We start from the raw sequence: 18,755 nt of genomic DNA, 5'->3' as shown, positions 1-18,755 counted from the left end.
AAAGTAATCCTCCTCATCCCTATCTCAAAACTCTCCTTATCCCCTCTTATTCTTAAACTGTGTCCCCTAGCTCTGGTCTCCCCCAAGAAACAGCTGCCTGGTATCCACCTTGTCGAGCCCCCTCAGGATCTTAAGGGTGTGATCTACCGGCCTTGTTCCACCGGAATCTGGGAGGGATTCGGCCGCTAGATCCTGGGAGAGGCCTCCCTCGGGATTCCTGATGGCCGTATGTCTCGCATGAACCAAACAGATCTTGTGAGACATCGCGATCTGGATCCTGTCCACTATGGGCAGGACCCAGTCTGCCACGGCTCAGTGAGCTAAGAACCCATTTAGCCGCACTGATGCCGAATAGAACGGCCGCCCGGCATCTATCGGCCTCACCGAGGAGACCTCAGCCGGGTGCCATTCTGTACTGGTACCCACACATGGGAACCAGGCGGAATGGTACCTGGGGGGTCTCTCAGGCAATCGGAGGCCCCTCGGTGGTTGGCCTCCAGGCAGAGTGGTTCCCTGGCACTGCTAGTGCCAACTGGGTACCTTGGCACTGCAGCCTGGCATCCTGGCAGTGCCACCTAGGTGCCAGCCTGGCACTGCCATGGTGCCCAGGTGGCACTGTAAGGCTGGCAGGGGAACTTCCAGGGTGCAAGGTTGGCAGTGCCAAAGTGATAAGTTGGCATTGTGTCCAAGCTGGGGATCGGGCCCAGGGGTGCCCTGCTTGTATGAGGTGGGGTGCTGGGGTGGGGGTCCGAGGATTCCCCCAAGTTGAGTTGGGGCGTTGGGGGGTTGCATCGGTGGGTCGAGAGATTGGGCGCCATTTAAAAATGGTGTCTCAATCTCATCCTGCACTGAGGAGCTCGGCGCGTTGGAGTTCCTCAGCGCAGGAAATGAAGCTAACTGCGGCCTCGGGGCGTGTTCCTCGCCGGGGCACGGAACAAGACAGACTGCCATTAGAGTGCCTCGTAGCACCTGAAACGACCACGCTAATCCCGCCCAGAATGGAGTCTGTTTATTTTGGTTAGATCGTGCCCTATATGTTTCAATCAGATCACCTCTCACTCTTCAATCTCCACTGGGTATAGGCCCAACATGTTCAACTCTTCCTCATAAGGTAAGCCCCTCAACCCAGGAATGAGTCAAATGGACCTTCTCAGAACTGCTTCTAATGCAATTAAATCCTTTTTTACAAATAAGGAGATCAAAATTGTACACAGTATTCCAGATGTGTTCTCATTAAGACCCTGAACAGCTGCAGTAAAACTGTCCTACTTTTATATTTCATTCCCCTTGCAATAAATGTGATATACAAATGAATTTGAGTGGAAACTCGAGCAAAAGAAATTTGCTTCTTGACAGGGGTCTCTTTTATGGGGCATCACTGGGAGGGGATCTCTTTATTTAAGGGGTATCTGGGTGGTCTCTTTATTTTGGTGGTCTCGATGGGTGGGTGGGAGTATCTGGTGGAGGTGGAATGGGCAGGTCTTGAATTGTGGTGGAGGGGGAGTGGCCCTTGGATGGACTTTGGGGGCAACTCCCATAAAGAGTTACCCCCTTGAGCCACTGCAAGATCCACCACATCAGGGCCACACTGTGTCCGCACCTGTAGTAACTCTCGCCCATATGATTCGCGGCCCAGAGGACCGGAGAATCGCGCGGATCTGGATAATATGGCACCCAGGTCACTAAGTAGATGCAAATGAGTCATTAAGACTCATTTGCGTCCTCCCGCTGGTGCCTGGCATAAACCTTGATCCCGATGCCAGCAGGGGGCTGGAGCATTGGAAACTCTGCCTCACTCCGGTGCGGCACGAGGAGCAGAACTTTGCCCATTAAGTCTACAATCTCTCTCAAGTGGAGATGCCAGCGTTGGACTGGGGTGGGCACAGTAAGAAGTCTTACAAAACCAGGTTAAAGTCCAACAGGTTTGTTTTGAATCACTAGCTTTCGGAGGGTAGCTCCTTCCTGAGCTGAAGGAGCCTGAGGAAGGAGCTGTGCTCCGAAAGCTAGTGATTCGCAGCAAACCTGTTGGACTTTAACCTGGTGTTGTAAGACGTCTTGCTAATCTCTCTGAAAACAGACGAAGCATACATTTCAATCAGTGCAACCTTTCACTGATTGGTACAAAGTAAAGGATATGCCACATCAGTGGGTCACCCTACTTAAGATGGTGTAGATAATTCCTCACTTGAAGCTGTAGGAGTCGAGATTGTAGGAGGTCCCTGATTGGCTTGTAAGGTGTGGAGCTGTCTTCCCTTTATAAGCCAAATGGTGGCAAGGAGACAGAACCAGGATCTGGGATTCCCGGCGCTGGGAGTACTTGCTTGATGGGACTGTGACATGGCTTGTCAGAGGATATTGGCAAAGCTGAATGACTTCTGATGCATCAGCCTTTGCAAGGGACAGCTGTGAGCTCCACTAATATCGCCACAAGCTGCCTAGATGCCCAAAGACAGTAATTAAAAAATGTATGCCTGATTCACTGATTCCAGGGAGCAGCAGGAAGCCAGGATGTCCGACCAATGACATGTAGTGGCTGAAATCTGTTGGCAAATGTTACAGGTGGGCAGCTACGAGGCACTGAAATGACCCTTGTCCCTGTCTTCTCCATTGTGGTTAGCTGCTTACCTAGAAAACCCTATAAATCTACATGTTTGGGCCCCAAGGAATGTCTTTGAACTGGTCCTCCAGATCCTCTTACTTTCTCTTTCTCCAACCTGGCTGCTAACCTGAGAGTCTTTACTTGCCTCTTCCGTGTCCCTACTTCCTGGGGCTCACTTCCTGGTGCCTCGCGCCATAGCTTGGGTGAGGGGTGGGGTTAGCGGGGATTGGCCAGAAGAGCTGCTACGCAGACTGGCTTCCTCTCCTATTCCTCTTTCAGCTAGATTCCTGAAAAGCTCAGCCGGATTAGCCATTCCGTCTCCCGAAACTGCGAATGTTTGCGGGGCGCCCTGGGGAGGAGGTACTAAGCTCATTGTTGATCCTGATGACCTTGGATAACAGTGTCAGTGTCTGGCTTTAGCAAACACTCTCCTTTTCATCCCAGTCCAAATCCACTTTGTTGTAAACACCATCAGTTAGAGGTAGCTCATCATTTTCTAAATTGTTTCTGTGTACAAACGGTGAACAGACAATTCCAAACAGTGACTACACCAAGCAGAGAATGTATGAAACTCTCCCAACATAAGAGGTAAATAGAATCTATAATAAACCCAATACCAAGATTGGCTCTCCAACAGAGAGTGCAGATGTAGGCACATACCAAGTGTGTGCACACATATAGACATGTACAGAGTCTCAATACACAGAGACATACACAGAGTCACAAGCACAAAAAGGGCAGGAACCTCATCTAAATAGATTTTAATGAATTTAAACATTATTAATGGGCCCCCTGCCGCATGATACCCCACCCGCCTCGGTAAATATACATACCTGACTGACATGATGACAGGTTTGGCCAAAAGTGAATCAGTCGAGGGGATCAATGCGGGTGCGCAGATGTAAGTAGAACCCCCGGGGTGGGGAGAGGGACATTTTCGGACGCTGTCCCCTGGCACAGGTTGGCATTGCCAGGTTGGTACAGTGCCACGCAGTGGTACATACACACTACTCACACACTTCACACAGAAATACACAAACTACACTCGCATATTACATACTCACACTACACTCACAAAGTACACAAACTCACTACACACACTACACAAGCACACTACACACGCATACTACGCAAGTACACTACACACACTACACACACAAAGTACACAAATTCACTACACACACAAATTACACACACAGTACATACACACTACACACATATTACACATGCACACTACGCACACAAAGTACACAAATTCACTACACACACAGACTACACACACTACATACACACTACACACACACTACACATGCACACACTACACACACACACTCCACACATGCACACTACACACATACACAGGCACACACTATACAGATACAAACACACACACTACACAGAAATACACACACACACTACAGACACACAGCTACACACACATTATTGTGCAACACACAAACATACACACGTACTCTGAGTGATCAGAGAGAGTGAGGCTCTGAGTGCAGTGAAAGAGCGAGGCTGAGGGCAGCATGGTGGCGCAGTGGATTAGCCCTGCAGCCTCACGGTGCCAAGGTCCCAGGTTCGATCCCGGCTCTGGGTCACTGTCCGTGTGGAGTTTGCACATTCTCCCCGCGTTTGCGTGGGTTTCGCCCCCACTACCCAAAGATGTGCAGGGTAGGTGGATTGGCCACGCTAAATTGCCCCTTAATTGGAAAAAATTAATTGGGTACTCTAAATTTATTTTTTAAAAAGAAACAGCGAGGCTGGGAACAGAGTTTAATAAGGAATGTTTGAGCTGGTTAGACGTTTACTCGGTGGAGTTTTAAACAATAAGAGATGATTTTAATTAAAATGTATAAAGATTCGGAGGGGGTCTTAAAACAGTCGATGCTGGGAGGATTCTGCCCTTTGTGGGAAATCTAGAACCAAGGGACACAGTTTTAGAAAAGGGAGTTGTGTATTTATGTCAGAGATAAGGAGGTATTTCATCTCTCAAAGGGTCATGAAAATTTAGAGTTTTCTACCCTGGAGAGCGTGGAAACTGGGTCATTGAATATACTTAAGGTCAAGCCAGACACATTCTTGAATAGCCTGGGAGTCAAAGGTTATGGGGAACAAGCAGGAAAGTGGAATTGTGGCCAAAATCACTCATGATTTTATTGAATGGACGAGCTGCCTACATGATCCTTCTCCTGCTCCTATTTGTTATGTTCTTTCCAGTTAAACAACATGAACATAAATTAATATCCCGAAATTGTAAGTGTTGAGGTTGTTCAGTCAGATGTGAAGGAACTGCAACAGGGCTTGAGTAGATTTACTTTGAATGGACACGGGCGGCACAGTGGTTAGCACTTTTGCCTCACAGCGCCAGGGACCAGGGTTCAATGTCAACCTTGTCTGTGCGGAGTCTGCACGTCCTCCGCGTGTCTGCGCGGGTTTCCTTCGGGTGCTCCGGTTTCCTCCCACAGTCCAAAGATGTGCAGGTTAGGTTGGATTGGCCATGATAGCTTGCCCCTTAGTGTCCAAAGGTGTGAAGGTTACGTGGGGTTAAGATGATGGGTGGGAGAGTGGGCCTTGGTAGAGTGCTCTTTCAGAGGGTCGATACAGACTAAATGGCCCAAATGGCCTCCTTGTGCACTGCAGGAATTCTATGGTTCTAACAACTAAATTTTAGCATGAGCATTGGGAGCTTGATTCAGGGGGTGGTTTCTGGATTGTGAATCCACTTGAGGCGGCAGAGCGCATTCTGGCTGAGTTTTACAGGTAGTGGCCAATTAGCAGGTGGTCTCTGCATTTGCTGCTCAATGGGGGACGGTGGGTTAGGGAGGCAGAAGCTCAGGTCTGTGTGGCCCATGCACGCAAGCCGGCAACATTCACTCTCTGACTCACAGCAGTGCTCCTGAAACCCAAGCAACAGGATTGGCAGGGGACGACTGAAGTCACCCATTAGCATCAGGGGAGTGAGCGACTGAGGCTTCCATGAAGATCAGAGACATCCATTCCCGGGAATTCTACACCCAATGGCAAGACTTTGACATGGGAAGACTTGTCTTTTCCTACAAGACGTCTCCAGCTGTAAGGCAGCCTTGACCTCTTCTCATTTGTCCGGGGTGAGACACACCGGCAAGGGGCCGGAGCCATATTGGCAATAATCACTGCTAAGTGACTCCTTAATTAGCTTGATTGCATTGCCATCGGGCAGGTTGGCATCACTGATGCCTGTCCAAAACGGTGTGAGGAGAGGAACAATTTTCCAAGGCCAGTCTAATGCTTTTTACTGGCAATATCTCCCGCCGTCACCTCCAACTCCAGTGGCAGTAAAGTCCCAGATGTCCATAGGCTACTTTCCCCTTTGAGGGGAAGAGCTGACTGGTGGTGATTTAACCTGCGGATCACCACACCTCGGGCGAGGGGCAAGGTTGAATAACCTTAGCCGGTACGGAGAATTGAACCTGCGCTGATGGACTCACTCTGCATCACAAGCCAGCTGTCCAGCGAACTGAGCTAAACCAGCCACCATACTGCATTGTACACAAAGAGAGCTGAGGGTCGGCGAGTGTTTGGCTGAAAATATGGAAAGTAGGTTGTTTATAAGGTGAGTAGTGGAAGGGTTTAAGGAGGGTGCTTCAGGTATATGGCGAGTCAACCTGGTGAGGAGGTTTAACCTTAGGATCACAGGAACCAAGATGGCCCAATGAGACCAGGTGCAAGGGGCAAGCGAAGGGTAGAGAATGGAGAGGGGTGCGGTTTTAGAGGAAGGAGGGAGGATACAGAGAATGGGGGAGGAGCGTTAAGTGTGGTGAAGGACAAGGTTGGCTGAAGATGTTAATTGTATATTAATTGCATTTAATTGTATGCAGGTGTTGGGCATTAACTGGGGAATCACTTGTGCTTCTCTTAATAGGGATTGACTACAACTCTGCTGATTGAGTTAAGAGATACACGCTTGTAATGTGTATCTCTGCAAATAAATGTTTACAAAAGTGTGTAAAGATTGGTTTCAGTTTTATCCTTCATCATCAGACTTTCTGGAGTATAATTGAGGACAAGAGATGGGTAGGTTGGGGGAATGAGGTGACTGGAGGTTTGATGGAAAGGGAGTTATGTAAGAGGGCAACATGTGAGGAGGACATTTGAGAAATTGTATCCAGAGGTAACACAAACATACGTATAGTTCTCAGTTCTGGAATGGCTGGGATTGAGAGAGGGGCAAGTGAGGTGACAATAGCCAGTTTTCCTGTTTGACGAGGTGTGGGGTTTGAAGCTGAGCTGTGGGGAGAACAGGGCCCCATGATTTCACACAGTCAGGTTCAGCTGAGTGAGTGGTTGGGGGAGAGGGAGAGAGTAACTGGGCGCAATTCTCCCATCGGGAGACTAAGTCCCGACGCCGGAGTGAAAACCGGAGTGTTTCACTCCGGCGTCGGAGGCCGTTCCCAGCCCCCTATTCTCGCACCCCCTGCCCCCCCCTTCCCGGGGGGGCGAGGAATGGCGCCGCGTCCTTTACGCGCGCTGGGCCTTGGCGGCGCCGCGTAAAGGACATCACCCGCGTATGCGCGGTTGCCGTCCTCCCCACGGATGCACGGTTGCCGTCCTCCCCGCGGCCGCCCGGCAAGAAGATGGTGGATCGGTATTGCGGGGCAGCGGAGGAAAGGGGGTCCTCCTTCAAAGAGGCTGGCCCGCCGATCGGTGGGCACCGATCGTGGGCCAGACCCCTTTTAAGCCCCCCCCCGGTGCAGGAACCCCCCCCAGGCCGCCCCCCCAGCGTTCCCGAGCTGTTCCCGCCAGCAGCGACCAGGGGCGTCATTCTCCGACCCCCCGCCGGGTCGGAGAATCACCGGGGGCTGCCGTGAATCCCGCCCCTGCTGGTTGCCGAAGTCTCCGGTACCAGATATTCGGCGGGGGCGGGAATCGGGCCGCACCGGTTAGCGGGCCCCCCCCGCTCGATTCTCCGGCCCGGATGGGCCAAGGTTCCGCCGATAAATTGCCTGTCCCGCCGGCGTGGATTAAACCACCTTTTGAACGGTGGAACAAGGCGGCGTGGGCGGGCTCCGGGGTCCTGGGGGGGGGCGCGGGGCGATCTGGCCCCGGGGGGTGCCCCCACGGTGGCCTGGCCCGCGATCGGGGCCCACCGATCCGCGGGCGGGCCTGTGCCGTGGGGCACTCTTTCCCTTCCGCCTCCGCCACGGTCTCCACCATGGCGGAGGCGGAAGAGACTCCCTCCACTGCGCATGCGTGGGAAACTGTCAGCGGCCGCTGACGCTCCCGCGCATGCGCCGCCCGGGGATGTCATTTCCGCGCCAGCTGGCGGGGCAACAAAGGCCGTTTCCGCCAGCTGGCGGGGCGGAAATTCCTCCGGCGTCGGCCTAGCCCCTCAATGTTGGGGCTCGGCCCCCAAAGATGCGGAGCATTCCGCACCTTTGGGCGGCGCGATGCCCGTCTGATTGGCGCCGTTTTGGTCGCCAGTCGGCGGACATCGCGCCGTTTCGGGAGAATTTCGCACCAGGTGTGGATGGCGCCGGCGGGAACCTGTCGTGTTGCGCTGACCGCTCGGCCCATCCGGGCCGGAGAATCGCCGCTCGCACATTACCAATGGCAAGCGGCGATTCTCCCAGCGGCCAGCCGTGATTCGCGCCGCGCCGGTTTGGGGGGGATGGGAGAATCGCGTGCAGGCATCGGGACTCGTGTGGCGCCCGGGCGATTCTCCCACCCGTAGAATTCTGTCCAATGGTCGGGGAGCTGATGGGGGCCAAAAGGAATGTGTTCCATTATCCTAGTGTTCAGATGGAGAAAATTCTGACTAATTGACAGCTATCTGTCTTAGCTCGACAGCAGAGAAGTGGGCCTGGGAATTACATAGAAACATTTAAAAATAAATTTAGAGTACCCAATTCATTTTTTCCAATTAACAGACAATTTAGCGTGGCCAATCCACCTACCCTGCACGTCTTTGGGTTCATAGATTATCATAGAATTTACAGTGCAGAAGGAGGCCATTCGGCCCATCGAGTCTGCACCGGCTCTTGGAAAGAGCACCCTACCCAAGGTCAACACCTCCACCCCATCCCCACAACCCAGCAACCCCACCCAACACTAAGAGCAATTTTGGACACTTAGGGCAATTTATCATGGCCAATCCACCTAACCTGCACATCTTTGGACTGTGGGAGGAAACCGGAGCACCCGGAGGAAACCCACGCACACACGGGGAGGGTATGCAGACTCCGCACAGATAGTGACCCAAGCCAGAATCGAACCTGGGACCCTGGAGCTGTGAAGCAATTGTGCTATCCACAATGCTACCGTGCTGCCCCTGAAAAATCTCTTATTGTCACAAGTAGGCTTCAAACAAAGTTACTGTGAAAAGCCCCTAGTCGCCACATTCCGGCGCCTGTTCAGGAAGGCTGGTACGGGAATTGAACCATGCTGTTGGGCTGCCTTAGTCTGCTTTAAAAGCCAGCGATTTAGCCCAGTGTGCTAAACCAGCCCAGGGTTGTGGGTGCGCAACCCATGCAAACACGGGGAGAATGTGCAAACTCCACACGGACAGTGACCCAGGGCCGGGATCGAACCTGGGACTTTGGCACCGTGAGGCAGCAGTGCTAACCACTGAGCCACCATGCTGCCCATTACATAGAAACATAGGAATAGGAGAAGGCCATTCAGCCCCTCAATCAAGTTCTATCGTCCATTTAGATCTGTATCTTGGCTCTATCTTCCTGCTTTTGTTCCAACATCCTCATTACTGTTAACCCAGCAACAATATAGAAATTACAGTTAACACTGCGCCCCCCCCACCCCCCCACCCCCACCCCCCCAGCCCCATATGGGGGAGAGAATTCCAGATTTCCACTATTGTCTGTGCGAATAAATGCTTCCTGACAACACCCCTGAAGGGCTTGGCTGTGCCTGCCTATTAATGTAAATAGGCCAAGAGGCCTCATATGGGCAAGGAAGGTGGTGGTAGAGGAGCGGGGGGAGGAGATGGAGGAATTTCAATAAGTGAAAGTGATGGGAAATGATGGCAGAGGAATCATTACCCGAGATACTTGAGCTGTGTCCTCACAGGAAGGAGCAGAACCATCCAGGGAAAACCCGGACCATCCAGGGAAAACCCAACACAGCCCGTCAGCAGAAGAGAGGCATTGAAGGGGCATTACATAGTCAGGGGTGCAGGACACTACAACTAGGAATAAAACAAACCTGCATTTCTATAGCACCTTATAACAATCTCAATCCATCCCCAAGTGCTTCACAGCCAATTAAGTACTTTTGAAGATTGTCACTGAGCGACTGCATTGTAACTAAGGTGGAGGGTGGTTCATATTGGCACCAAAGACAGATGGAGAAGGAGGGTTGGGGTCCTGCAGGCAGTGCTTAGTGAGCTAGGGTGGAATCTAGCGAGCAGAACCTCAAAGGCCGTAAGCTCCAGATTACTCCTTGCAACATGCGTTAGTGAGAATAGAAATAGGAGGATGTAGCAGATGAATGTGCAACTGGAGAGATAGTGCAAGAAGGAGGAATTTAGATTCCTGGGTCATTGGAACCACTTCTGGGGGAGATGGGGGATCTGTGTGGGCTGGAGGGGTTGCACCTGAATAGATCTGGACTAATGGCATTGCAGGGGGCTTTGCTAGTGCTGTTGGGGAGGGCTTAGATTAACTCAGTGTGTGTGGGAACTAGGTAGTAATATTGGCGAGGCAAAACAAGGTACAGAGAATGGGGAGAGCACTACTGTAGGAAATAGTATTTTATTAGGAAGGGTCAAAGTAAAAGGGAATGTAATAAGGTCTAAAGTAGGCTTACTATCCTTGTATGACAACGCATGGTGTGTGGTAATTAAGGGCGGTGAACTCAAGGTGTATATCACCATGTGGAAATATGACAGAGACACAAACAGAGAGAGACCTGACTCAAAGAAGGGCAGGACTGTGTGCTAAATATTCCTGGATACAAGGTGTTTGGATAGAAAGGGGAGGGCGGAAAGTATTAATGAAGGAGAACATTGCAGTGCTGGAGAGAGGGGGCGCCCTAGAGTGGTTAAGGGCAGACTCTATCTGGCTAGTCCTAAGAAACAACAGTGGCACCATTACACTACTGGGCGCCGACTATACAGGCCACCGACTAGTGGGAAAGATGCAGAAAGTCAAATTGACAAGGAATTTCCCGGGTACATCTCTGGCTCAATGAGGACGAGGCATTGCTGGATCAGTTCTTGAGAAGGAGCTGGGTCAATCAAATGGATCAGGTAGATTAAGTGATCGTCTGGGAACATTTAGGGAACAGTGATCATAGTACCATAAGGTTTAGGTTAGCCATGGAAAAGGACTAGGACCAATCCAGAGTAAAAGTAATTAACTGGGTGAGGGACAATTTCATTGGAGTGAGAACGGCTCTGCTCCAGGTAAATTGCGATCAAAGATTGGCCAACAAAACCTTAATAAAACAATGGGCTGCTTTGAAAGGGAAGATAGTTTTGGTTAGAGTCAAGGTTCATTATCAGGAGCTGGGTGGTAAGACCAGCAGACCCAGATCTCCCTGGATGATGGCAGTGATAGAGGATAAGATAAAGCATAAAAAGGCTGCACGTGATGGGTGTCAGGTGGATAATACAATTGAGAAACCAGGTTGAATATAGAAAGTGAAAAGAAATAAGAGAAGCAAAGTGAGAGTCTGAGAAGAGGCAGGCAGCAAACATAAAACGGAATCCAAAAATCTTCTCTAGGAAGTTTCATCGCACAATGTGAAGTGACCCTGCCTCTGAACCAGAAGCTCCGGGTTTGGGACCCACCCCAAGAACTGATGGCCAAGAAGGTGCATTTATAACGCGGTCAAACTTGCAAAATCCTTCCAAATACACAAATGGCTAGCAGTAAGAGCGGGAAAGACATACTTGATGGGGAGTGGCACCCCTCAAGCCATACGCCCCTGGTGACAGACTAGTGACCTGTTCCAGGAATAACTAACTATGGAAACAGGAAAACGTCTGCCTTAGAGCACCACTAGGTGCAGGAAGAAAATTGGAATGGAATGAAAAAATCTTCTCTAGGCTTATAAATAGTAAAAGGGTAAAAGGAGAGTGGGGCTGATTAAGGACAAAAAAGGGAATTTCTGCATGAAGGCAGCAGGGGACATGGCTGAGGTATGAAATTAGTTTGGAAGAAAGTGCTACCCAAGTCATAGTGAGAGAGGGTTTAAGATATTAAATGGACTAAAAGTTGATTTAAAAAGAATGTAATAGGAGTATTTAAACTAGTGTAGCAGGGGGCTAGGATTAGATAGGTCAGATTCAGATCAGGAAAATGGAGGTGGAACATTCTCTAGTGATATAGAAGATATAATGATAGACTTGGAATTACAGGGGAAGCAAAGTTTTAAAAAAGTGTCCGGCAAGGGAAATTGATGGGGTTAAACTGTCTATACTTCAATGAAAGGAGTATCACAAACAAGGTGGACTAGTTAAGGACACAGGTAGATACATTACAGCAGGATGTCATTGCTACAACAAAAACCTGGCTAAAGTAGGGGCAAAATTGGCAACTCAGTATCCCCGGTTATAGAGTTTTCAGACACGATAGAATGGGAGATTAATAAAAAAAAGGGGGGATAGCACTAATGGTTAAAGAATCCATTCCAGTTGTGAGAAGGGGTGACTTACTAAACGGGTCAACAAGCGAGGCTTTATGGGTTGAATTTAGAAATAGGAAAGGGACTGTCACACTACTGGGGGTATACTACAGATCCCCCAAATAGTGAAAGGAAGATAGAAGAACAAATTTGTCAGCAGATTTCTGTCTGTAAGAACAAGAGGGTAATAATAGTAGGAGACTTTAATTATCCCAATATCAACTGGGATTCAAACAATATAAGGGGAACTGAGAGAGAAAAGCTCATGCAGTGTGTTCAGGAAATTGTTTTCAATCAATTAGTGACAAACCCAATGAGAGGAATTGCAATTCTAGCCGTAAACTTGGGGAACGAAGAACGGCAAGTAGGTGAAGTGACAGTTGGCGACAATATGGGGGATAGTGATCAGAATTCAGTTAGATTCAGTCTTGCCATGGAAAAGGACAGAGACAAAGCAGGAGTAAAAGTTTTGAACTGGGGGAAGGCAAATTTTGCAGGATTGAGAAGGGACTTGGCTGAGATGGATCGGCCAACATTGCTAAAGGATAAATCAGTGGAAAACCAGGGGAAGCACGGAAACGTGAGATCCTAAAAGTGCAAAATAGACATGTCCCCGCCAAGAATAAGCGTGGTACTGCCAAACCTAGACCCTCCAGTTATCTAGAGGAATGCAGGGGAAGATCCAACAGCAAAACAAAGCTTACGATAGGCACAAAGAACTAATCACTGCAGATAGCATAGACAAATATAGGAAATGCAGAGAGGAAGTAAAAAAGGAAATAAGGAAATCAAAGAGAAGACATGAAAAAAGATTAGCAAGTAAAGTTAAAGAAAACCCAAAGATGTTTTGCCAATATACTAATGGGGAAAGGTTAGTTAAGGAAAAAGTGGGATCTATCAGAAATGAAGAAGGGAATTTGTGTGCAGTTGCAGAGGGCGTGGAAAGGGTCTTAAATGAATATTTTGTCTTCATGTTTACAAAGGAAAGGGACGATGCAAATACAGTAGTCCAGGAGGAACACATGCGCATTGGACAGATACTCATAAAGAGAGAGGAAGTACTCGAAGGGTTGGAGTCCTTGAAAGTTGGTAAGTCGCCAGGGCCAGATGGATTGTTTTCGAGGCTGCTGAAGGAGGCCAGGGAGGAGATAGCAGATGGTCTGAGGATGATTTTCCAACCCTCGCTGAATATAGGGGACGTACCGGAGGACTGGAGAAATGCAAACGTAGTTCCATTGTTTAAAAATGAATCAAACGTAATGCCAAACAACTATAAGCCAGTTAGTCTTACGTCGGTGGTGAGAAAATGAGTAGAATCAATTCTGAGATAGGATTAGCTGTCACATAGCAAGGCATGGCCTAGTTAGGGATATGTCAGCATGGGTTTGTTAAAGGAAGGCCTTGCCTCATAAATTTGATTTAATTCTTTGAGGAATTGACAAGAAGGGTTGATGACGGTAGTGCAGTGGACGTGGTATTCAAGGATTTTAGCAAGGTGTTTGACAAGGTCGCTTATGGCAGATTGGTCAAAAAAGTAAAAACCCATGGGATACAGGGTAATGTAGCAAACTGGATAAAAAGTTGGCTTAGTAACAGGAAAGAAAGGGTAATGGGCGATGGCTGCTCTTGCGAATGGAAAGTTTTTTCAAGTGGTGATCCGCAGAGCTCTGTCGGGACCCTTATTTCGATACATGTATGCGCCAGAGGACTGGAGAATTGAAAATGTTACACCTCTGTTTGAAAATTGGTGTAAAGATGAACCCAGTAACTACAGTTTAACCTCAGTGGTGGGAAAGCTTTTAGAAATGTTAATTCAGAACAAGATTAACAGTCACGTGGACAAATGTGAAATATTTAAGGAAATAGCCAGTTTGGATTTGTTTAGGGCAAATCATCTTTAAATAAATTGCTTGAGTTTTTGCTGAGGCAACAGAGATGGTTAATGAAGGTAATGCAGCTGATGTGGTCTACATGGACTTCAAAAAGATAGTGCCTGAAAAAAAAACTTGTGAGAAAAGTTGGAGCTTATTGTCTAAAAGCGACAGTAGGTACCATGAATGCAGAATTAGCTGGTTGACAAGGAACAGAGAGTTGTGATGAATGGCTGCTTTTCAGACTGGAAGAAGGTATAGAGTGGGGTCCCCCAGGGATTGAGTTAGGAGCCTCATATTAATGACGTAGACTTGAGTACACGGTAGAATTTCAAGACTTGTGAATGACACAAAACATGGGCGTATTGTGAATTGTGAGGAGGATAATGATAAAATTCAAGAGGACACAAGCAGATTGGCGGAAGGTGCGCACAAGTGGCAGACAAAAGTGTGAAGTGATTCATTTCGGTAGCGTAACTGAGGAGAGATAATATAAAAATAAGGGTACAATTTGAAACGGAGTGCAGGAGCAGAGGCACCTGGGGGGGGCGGGTGGTATACGTGCACAAATCATTAAAGGTTGCAGGGCAGGTTGAGAAAGTGGTTAATAAAGCATACAGGAACCTGGACTTTATAAGTCAGAGTGTGAGGTACAAAAAGCAAGGGAGGAATTATAAATCCGTAGAGAGCAATAGTGAAGCGTCTACTGGAATACTTCTGATCATGACACTTTATGAAGGATGTGAAGATATTGGAAAAGGTGCAGCAAAGATTCACAAGAATGGTTGCAGGGTTGAGGAACGTCAGTGACATGGATCGATGCGAAAAACTGGGGCTGTTCTCCATGGAAAAGAGAAGAAGAGATTTGATAGAGATGTTCAAAACCATGAGGGGATTCTGGAGTGAATAGGAGAAAGTGTTGCTGTTGGCAGAAGGATTGAGAATCAGAGGAATGGATTTATGCTGATTGGCAAACAAAGCAATGGGAACATGAGGAAAAATATTTTTACGCAGCGAGTGGTTAGGCTCCGGAAAGCTCTGCCTGAGAGCGTGCTGGAGGCAGATTTAATCATGGCTTTCAACAGGGGGTTGGATAATTACCTGGAGAGGAAATATTCGCAGGAATAGGGGAGAAAGACGGGGGGAGTAGGACTAGCTGATGTGCACTTGGAGAGAGCAGATACGATGGGCCGAATAGCCTCTTTGTGCTGTAACCATTCTATGATTCTATCAAGTGGTCGCTGCTGTAATTTAGGAAACACGGCAGCCAATTGGCACACAGTAATTCCCAGAAAGAGCAATGTGTTAATGATTAGATAATCTGTTTTGTTGAATGTTGGTTGAGCAATAAATATTGGCCAGGGCACTAGGGAGAGCTTCCTCTCTGGTCTTTGAAATAGTACCGTGGGAGCTTTTCTGTCCACCAGACAAGGCCTCGCTCTGACGTCTCATCTGAAAAGACAATCTCTGGATCTCGACTGTACCCACGACCTCCAGACTGCGAGGTGACTGAGACATTGCCGTTAGCAGAAAGGTCGGGGGGGGGGGGGGGGGGGGATTAGGAAGGATAAAGCTTCAGCGTCCCAGTCACAGAGACTGATATTTTGGCTCTCTCCAGCCAGTTCACGGAGTCGTGAGCAGGTTGGTCAGGGAATGAAAAAGGGTTGAAATAAGAGTTGGGAACAGTACAAAGTATCACACAGCATTTGCAACACAGAAATAGGCCGTTCAGTCAAACTGGTCTACGCTCGTGGTTGAGTTCCACATAAGATTCCTTCCACCATAGCCCATTTAACCTTATCGGCATATCCTTCTATCCCTTTCTTCCTCATGTATTTATATTGCTTCCCCTTCAAAGACACCTACGCCAAAAGCCTCAGCTACCAATGAGAAAGATCCATACTCTCACCGCTCTCTGGGTAAGGCTGTTTCTTCCTGAGTTTCCTACTGAATTTATTTATGACTCTCTCATATTGAAAGCTCCAAATTCTGGTCTTGCCCACAAGTAGAAACATCTTTTCCAGTCTACTCTATCATGTCACTTAACAACCCTGAAGGTCTCCCTCCGCTCACTCTTCAGCTTTCTGTTTTCCAGAGAAAATATCCCCAGCCTTTTCCGAGGTTATAACCTTCCAGCTCCGGTATCCTCCCAGTAAATATCTTTGCACCATCTCCAGTGCCTCTATATACATTTTTCAACCTTGAAATAAAAGGACTCTCCATCCCACAAACCAGTCAGCAAAACAAGAGGAAAGGATTTTGGCCATGATTTTGAATGAATTGGACTTACCACCAGGAAGATTCCACTCGCGGTGTCAATGTGAGTAATATTAATATAAAGGCAAGGTAAAGTCTGGAGCAGGTACTTGTCCCATCATTTCCTGCTGTCCTATTAATCTGCCTCACACCGTCTTGTCCAGAGGTATGGGTCATTTTCCAGTGCAGCCTGGATTCCTCAGCTCTGGTCCACCCAGACATTGCGTTTTAACAACAAGAAAACCTCCCACAATCTTGCAGAAGATCAACAAGGTTTGTGCACAAACAATTCTTCTCGATATCTTCAAATTGTCAATGGTTGTATTTCAAAAATCCTCGCGATTTTAACGTACTGAATTCATCCTCTGATGTGGTCGGATTTTCATCCTCTGAGCTGACACCTCAAATTAATCTGTAAATTTCCCTTTTGTAAAGTCGGGGCTGAGATGAGTGATCGTGGCTTTTAACTGAACGTTTTTTTCTTTCTCCTCTCTCTCTCTCTCTCTCTCTCTTTCCCCTCCTCTGTGCTTTCTTGGTTGCTGAGACAGGGAGCACCTTGTTCGGATCTACAGTGAAGCACTGGCAGTGTGCAACTGTCTCTGTTCCTCTCCTTCTGGGTTGAGTCGATAACAGTGCTGTGCCGTAGAAGAGCCCTGGCACTCTTGGCTGTTGACTGGCGATCCACTTGCTGACACCAAGGCTGGGGCTAGAGCTGCAGATTCCAAAAAGCACCACATCCCCACCTGCTGGAGTAAAATTACACACTCTCACACACGCAGACACACAGAGTTCAGAAGATGTACAAAGGCTTAAATACCTAATACTAAACATGTTGCACCTGGGTCCTAGAGCCCAAAGGAATTTGTTGAACATGCTGCTCTTGAACGTTACTTGCCAATAATGCATATTTAGAATGTGATGACTTTCTTTTAATAGCCACATTTAAAAAACTTGCATATATATATAGGATGACCTCAAAATGTCCCAAAGCAGTTTGTAGACAAATGAGATACTTTTGAAGTGTAGTGACTGTTGTCATGTGGTAAAAATGGCAGCCAACGTGCTCACAACAAGCTCCCACTGACAGCAACGTCTTCAAGACAGAATAAACTTTTTTTTTAATGATGTTTGCTGAGGGATAAATGCTGGTTAGGACACTGAGGAGAAGGCGCCTGCTCTAATTCCAAATATTGACATGAGTGGCAGGATTACCTGGTCCTGCCTGCCAGCCGGATTTTCCAATGCCGCAGAAGTCAATGAACTTTTGGCTGGCTTGTCACATCTGCCATGGCGGAGGGCACAAATCCCAGGCGAGATCGTTCACACCCTGAGGGCAGAAAGCACTGTGTTTTAACACCTCACCCAAACAAAATGGCACCTCCGACAGGGCAGCACACCCTCAGTACTGCACTGGATGTGTCAGTCTAAATTATGAGCTATAAATCTCTGGAGTGGGGCCTGAACCCACAGCCCTCTGACACCAAAGCAACGGTGCCATGGTTGACATGCATGCAATGATATGGGTTATCATATACAAATGCATGCTTCCAATTTAAATTTCAAACTGACTACAAGTTATTAAAATGGAACAGCTTGAATTTATACAATACTGCAGGTTCTTGGAGGACTTCACTTTAACGTAAAATGCTGGAGCTTTCTGACTTTTGTAATGCAGAAACAGATTGTCAACGGGATGGACTCTAAGCAAAACGTAATCAAGACTTTCAATGATCTAATGGATCTTCAAGAGAAATATTTGTGTAGTAATGTGATGGATAAGGAAAACAACATTCTCACTGTGTCTGCGTGGGTTTCCTCCGGGTGGTCCGGTTTCCTCCCACAAGTCCCGGAAGACATGCTTGCTAGGTGGATTGGATATTCTGAATTCTCCCTCTGTGTACCCGAACAGGCGCTGGAGTGTGGCGGCTAGGGGATTTTCACAGTAACTTCATTGCAGTGTTAATGTAAGCCTACTTGTGACAATAATAAAGATAGTTACAAAAAAGGAGTGGGGGAAGCACAAGTAGCCAGATGTGGAGGCTGAATCAATCTCTTGCAGGCAAAGGAAGGTAAACTGGTTTACAGAAAATAATCTCATTTTCCTTATTTATAACGTTATTGGAAAATTGTTCTCACACTGTAGAGGGATATGTTTTCTGGATATTCGAGAAAGGCGACCATGGCTGGAGGCAGTCTGCGTGGTAAGTGAGGCCGATATTGCTCAGTCTTCAGGTTTATGCGACAGAACATAATTCGCTGCTTGACATATACAGATGACACAGGCACTGAAGACTATGACAAACTATCATCACACAATTGATAGATCATGTGTAGGAATGGGCCCAGTCAAAATAGACAGCTGTTGGCTGAGTTACAACCCAGTCGCATGAGATCCCGAACTT

The 18,755-nt window shown here is 48.0% G+C and overlaps 1 protein-coding gene across 1 annotated transcript in view; it reads right to left on the bottom strand.

Moving 5' to 3' along the window:
• The window catches only part of wnt2bb (wingless-type MMTV integration site family, member 2Bb), a 70,213-nt gene extending 53,110 nt beyond the window's left edge, over positions 1-17,103 (bottom strand). Inside the window, exon 1 of the mRNA XM_072480152.1 lies at positions 16,388-17,103. Coding sequence (XP_072336253.1) covers positions 16,388-16,575 — 188 coding nt within the window. The 5' untranslated portion in view covers positions 16,576-17,103. The remainder of the gene's footprint in view (positions 1-16,387) is intronic.
• Between the last annotated feature and the right edge of the window lie 1,652 nt (positions 17,104-18,755).

The sequence above is a fragment of the Scyliorhinus torazame genome, chromosome 17 (assembly GCF_047496885.1).
Source record: "Scyliorhinus torazame isolate Kashiwa2021f chromosome 17, sScyTor2.1, whole genome shotgun sequence".
NCBI classification, from domain to species: Eukaryota; Metazoa; Chordata; class Chondrichthyes; order Carcharhiniformes; family Scyliorhinidae; genus Scyliorhinus; species Scyliorhinus torazame.
Note: the sequence above shows the minus strand (reverse complement) of the source record. Positions and strands in the feature narration are given on the sequence as shown.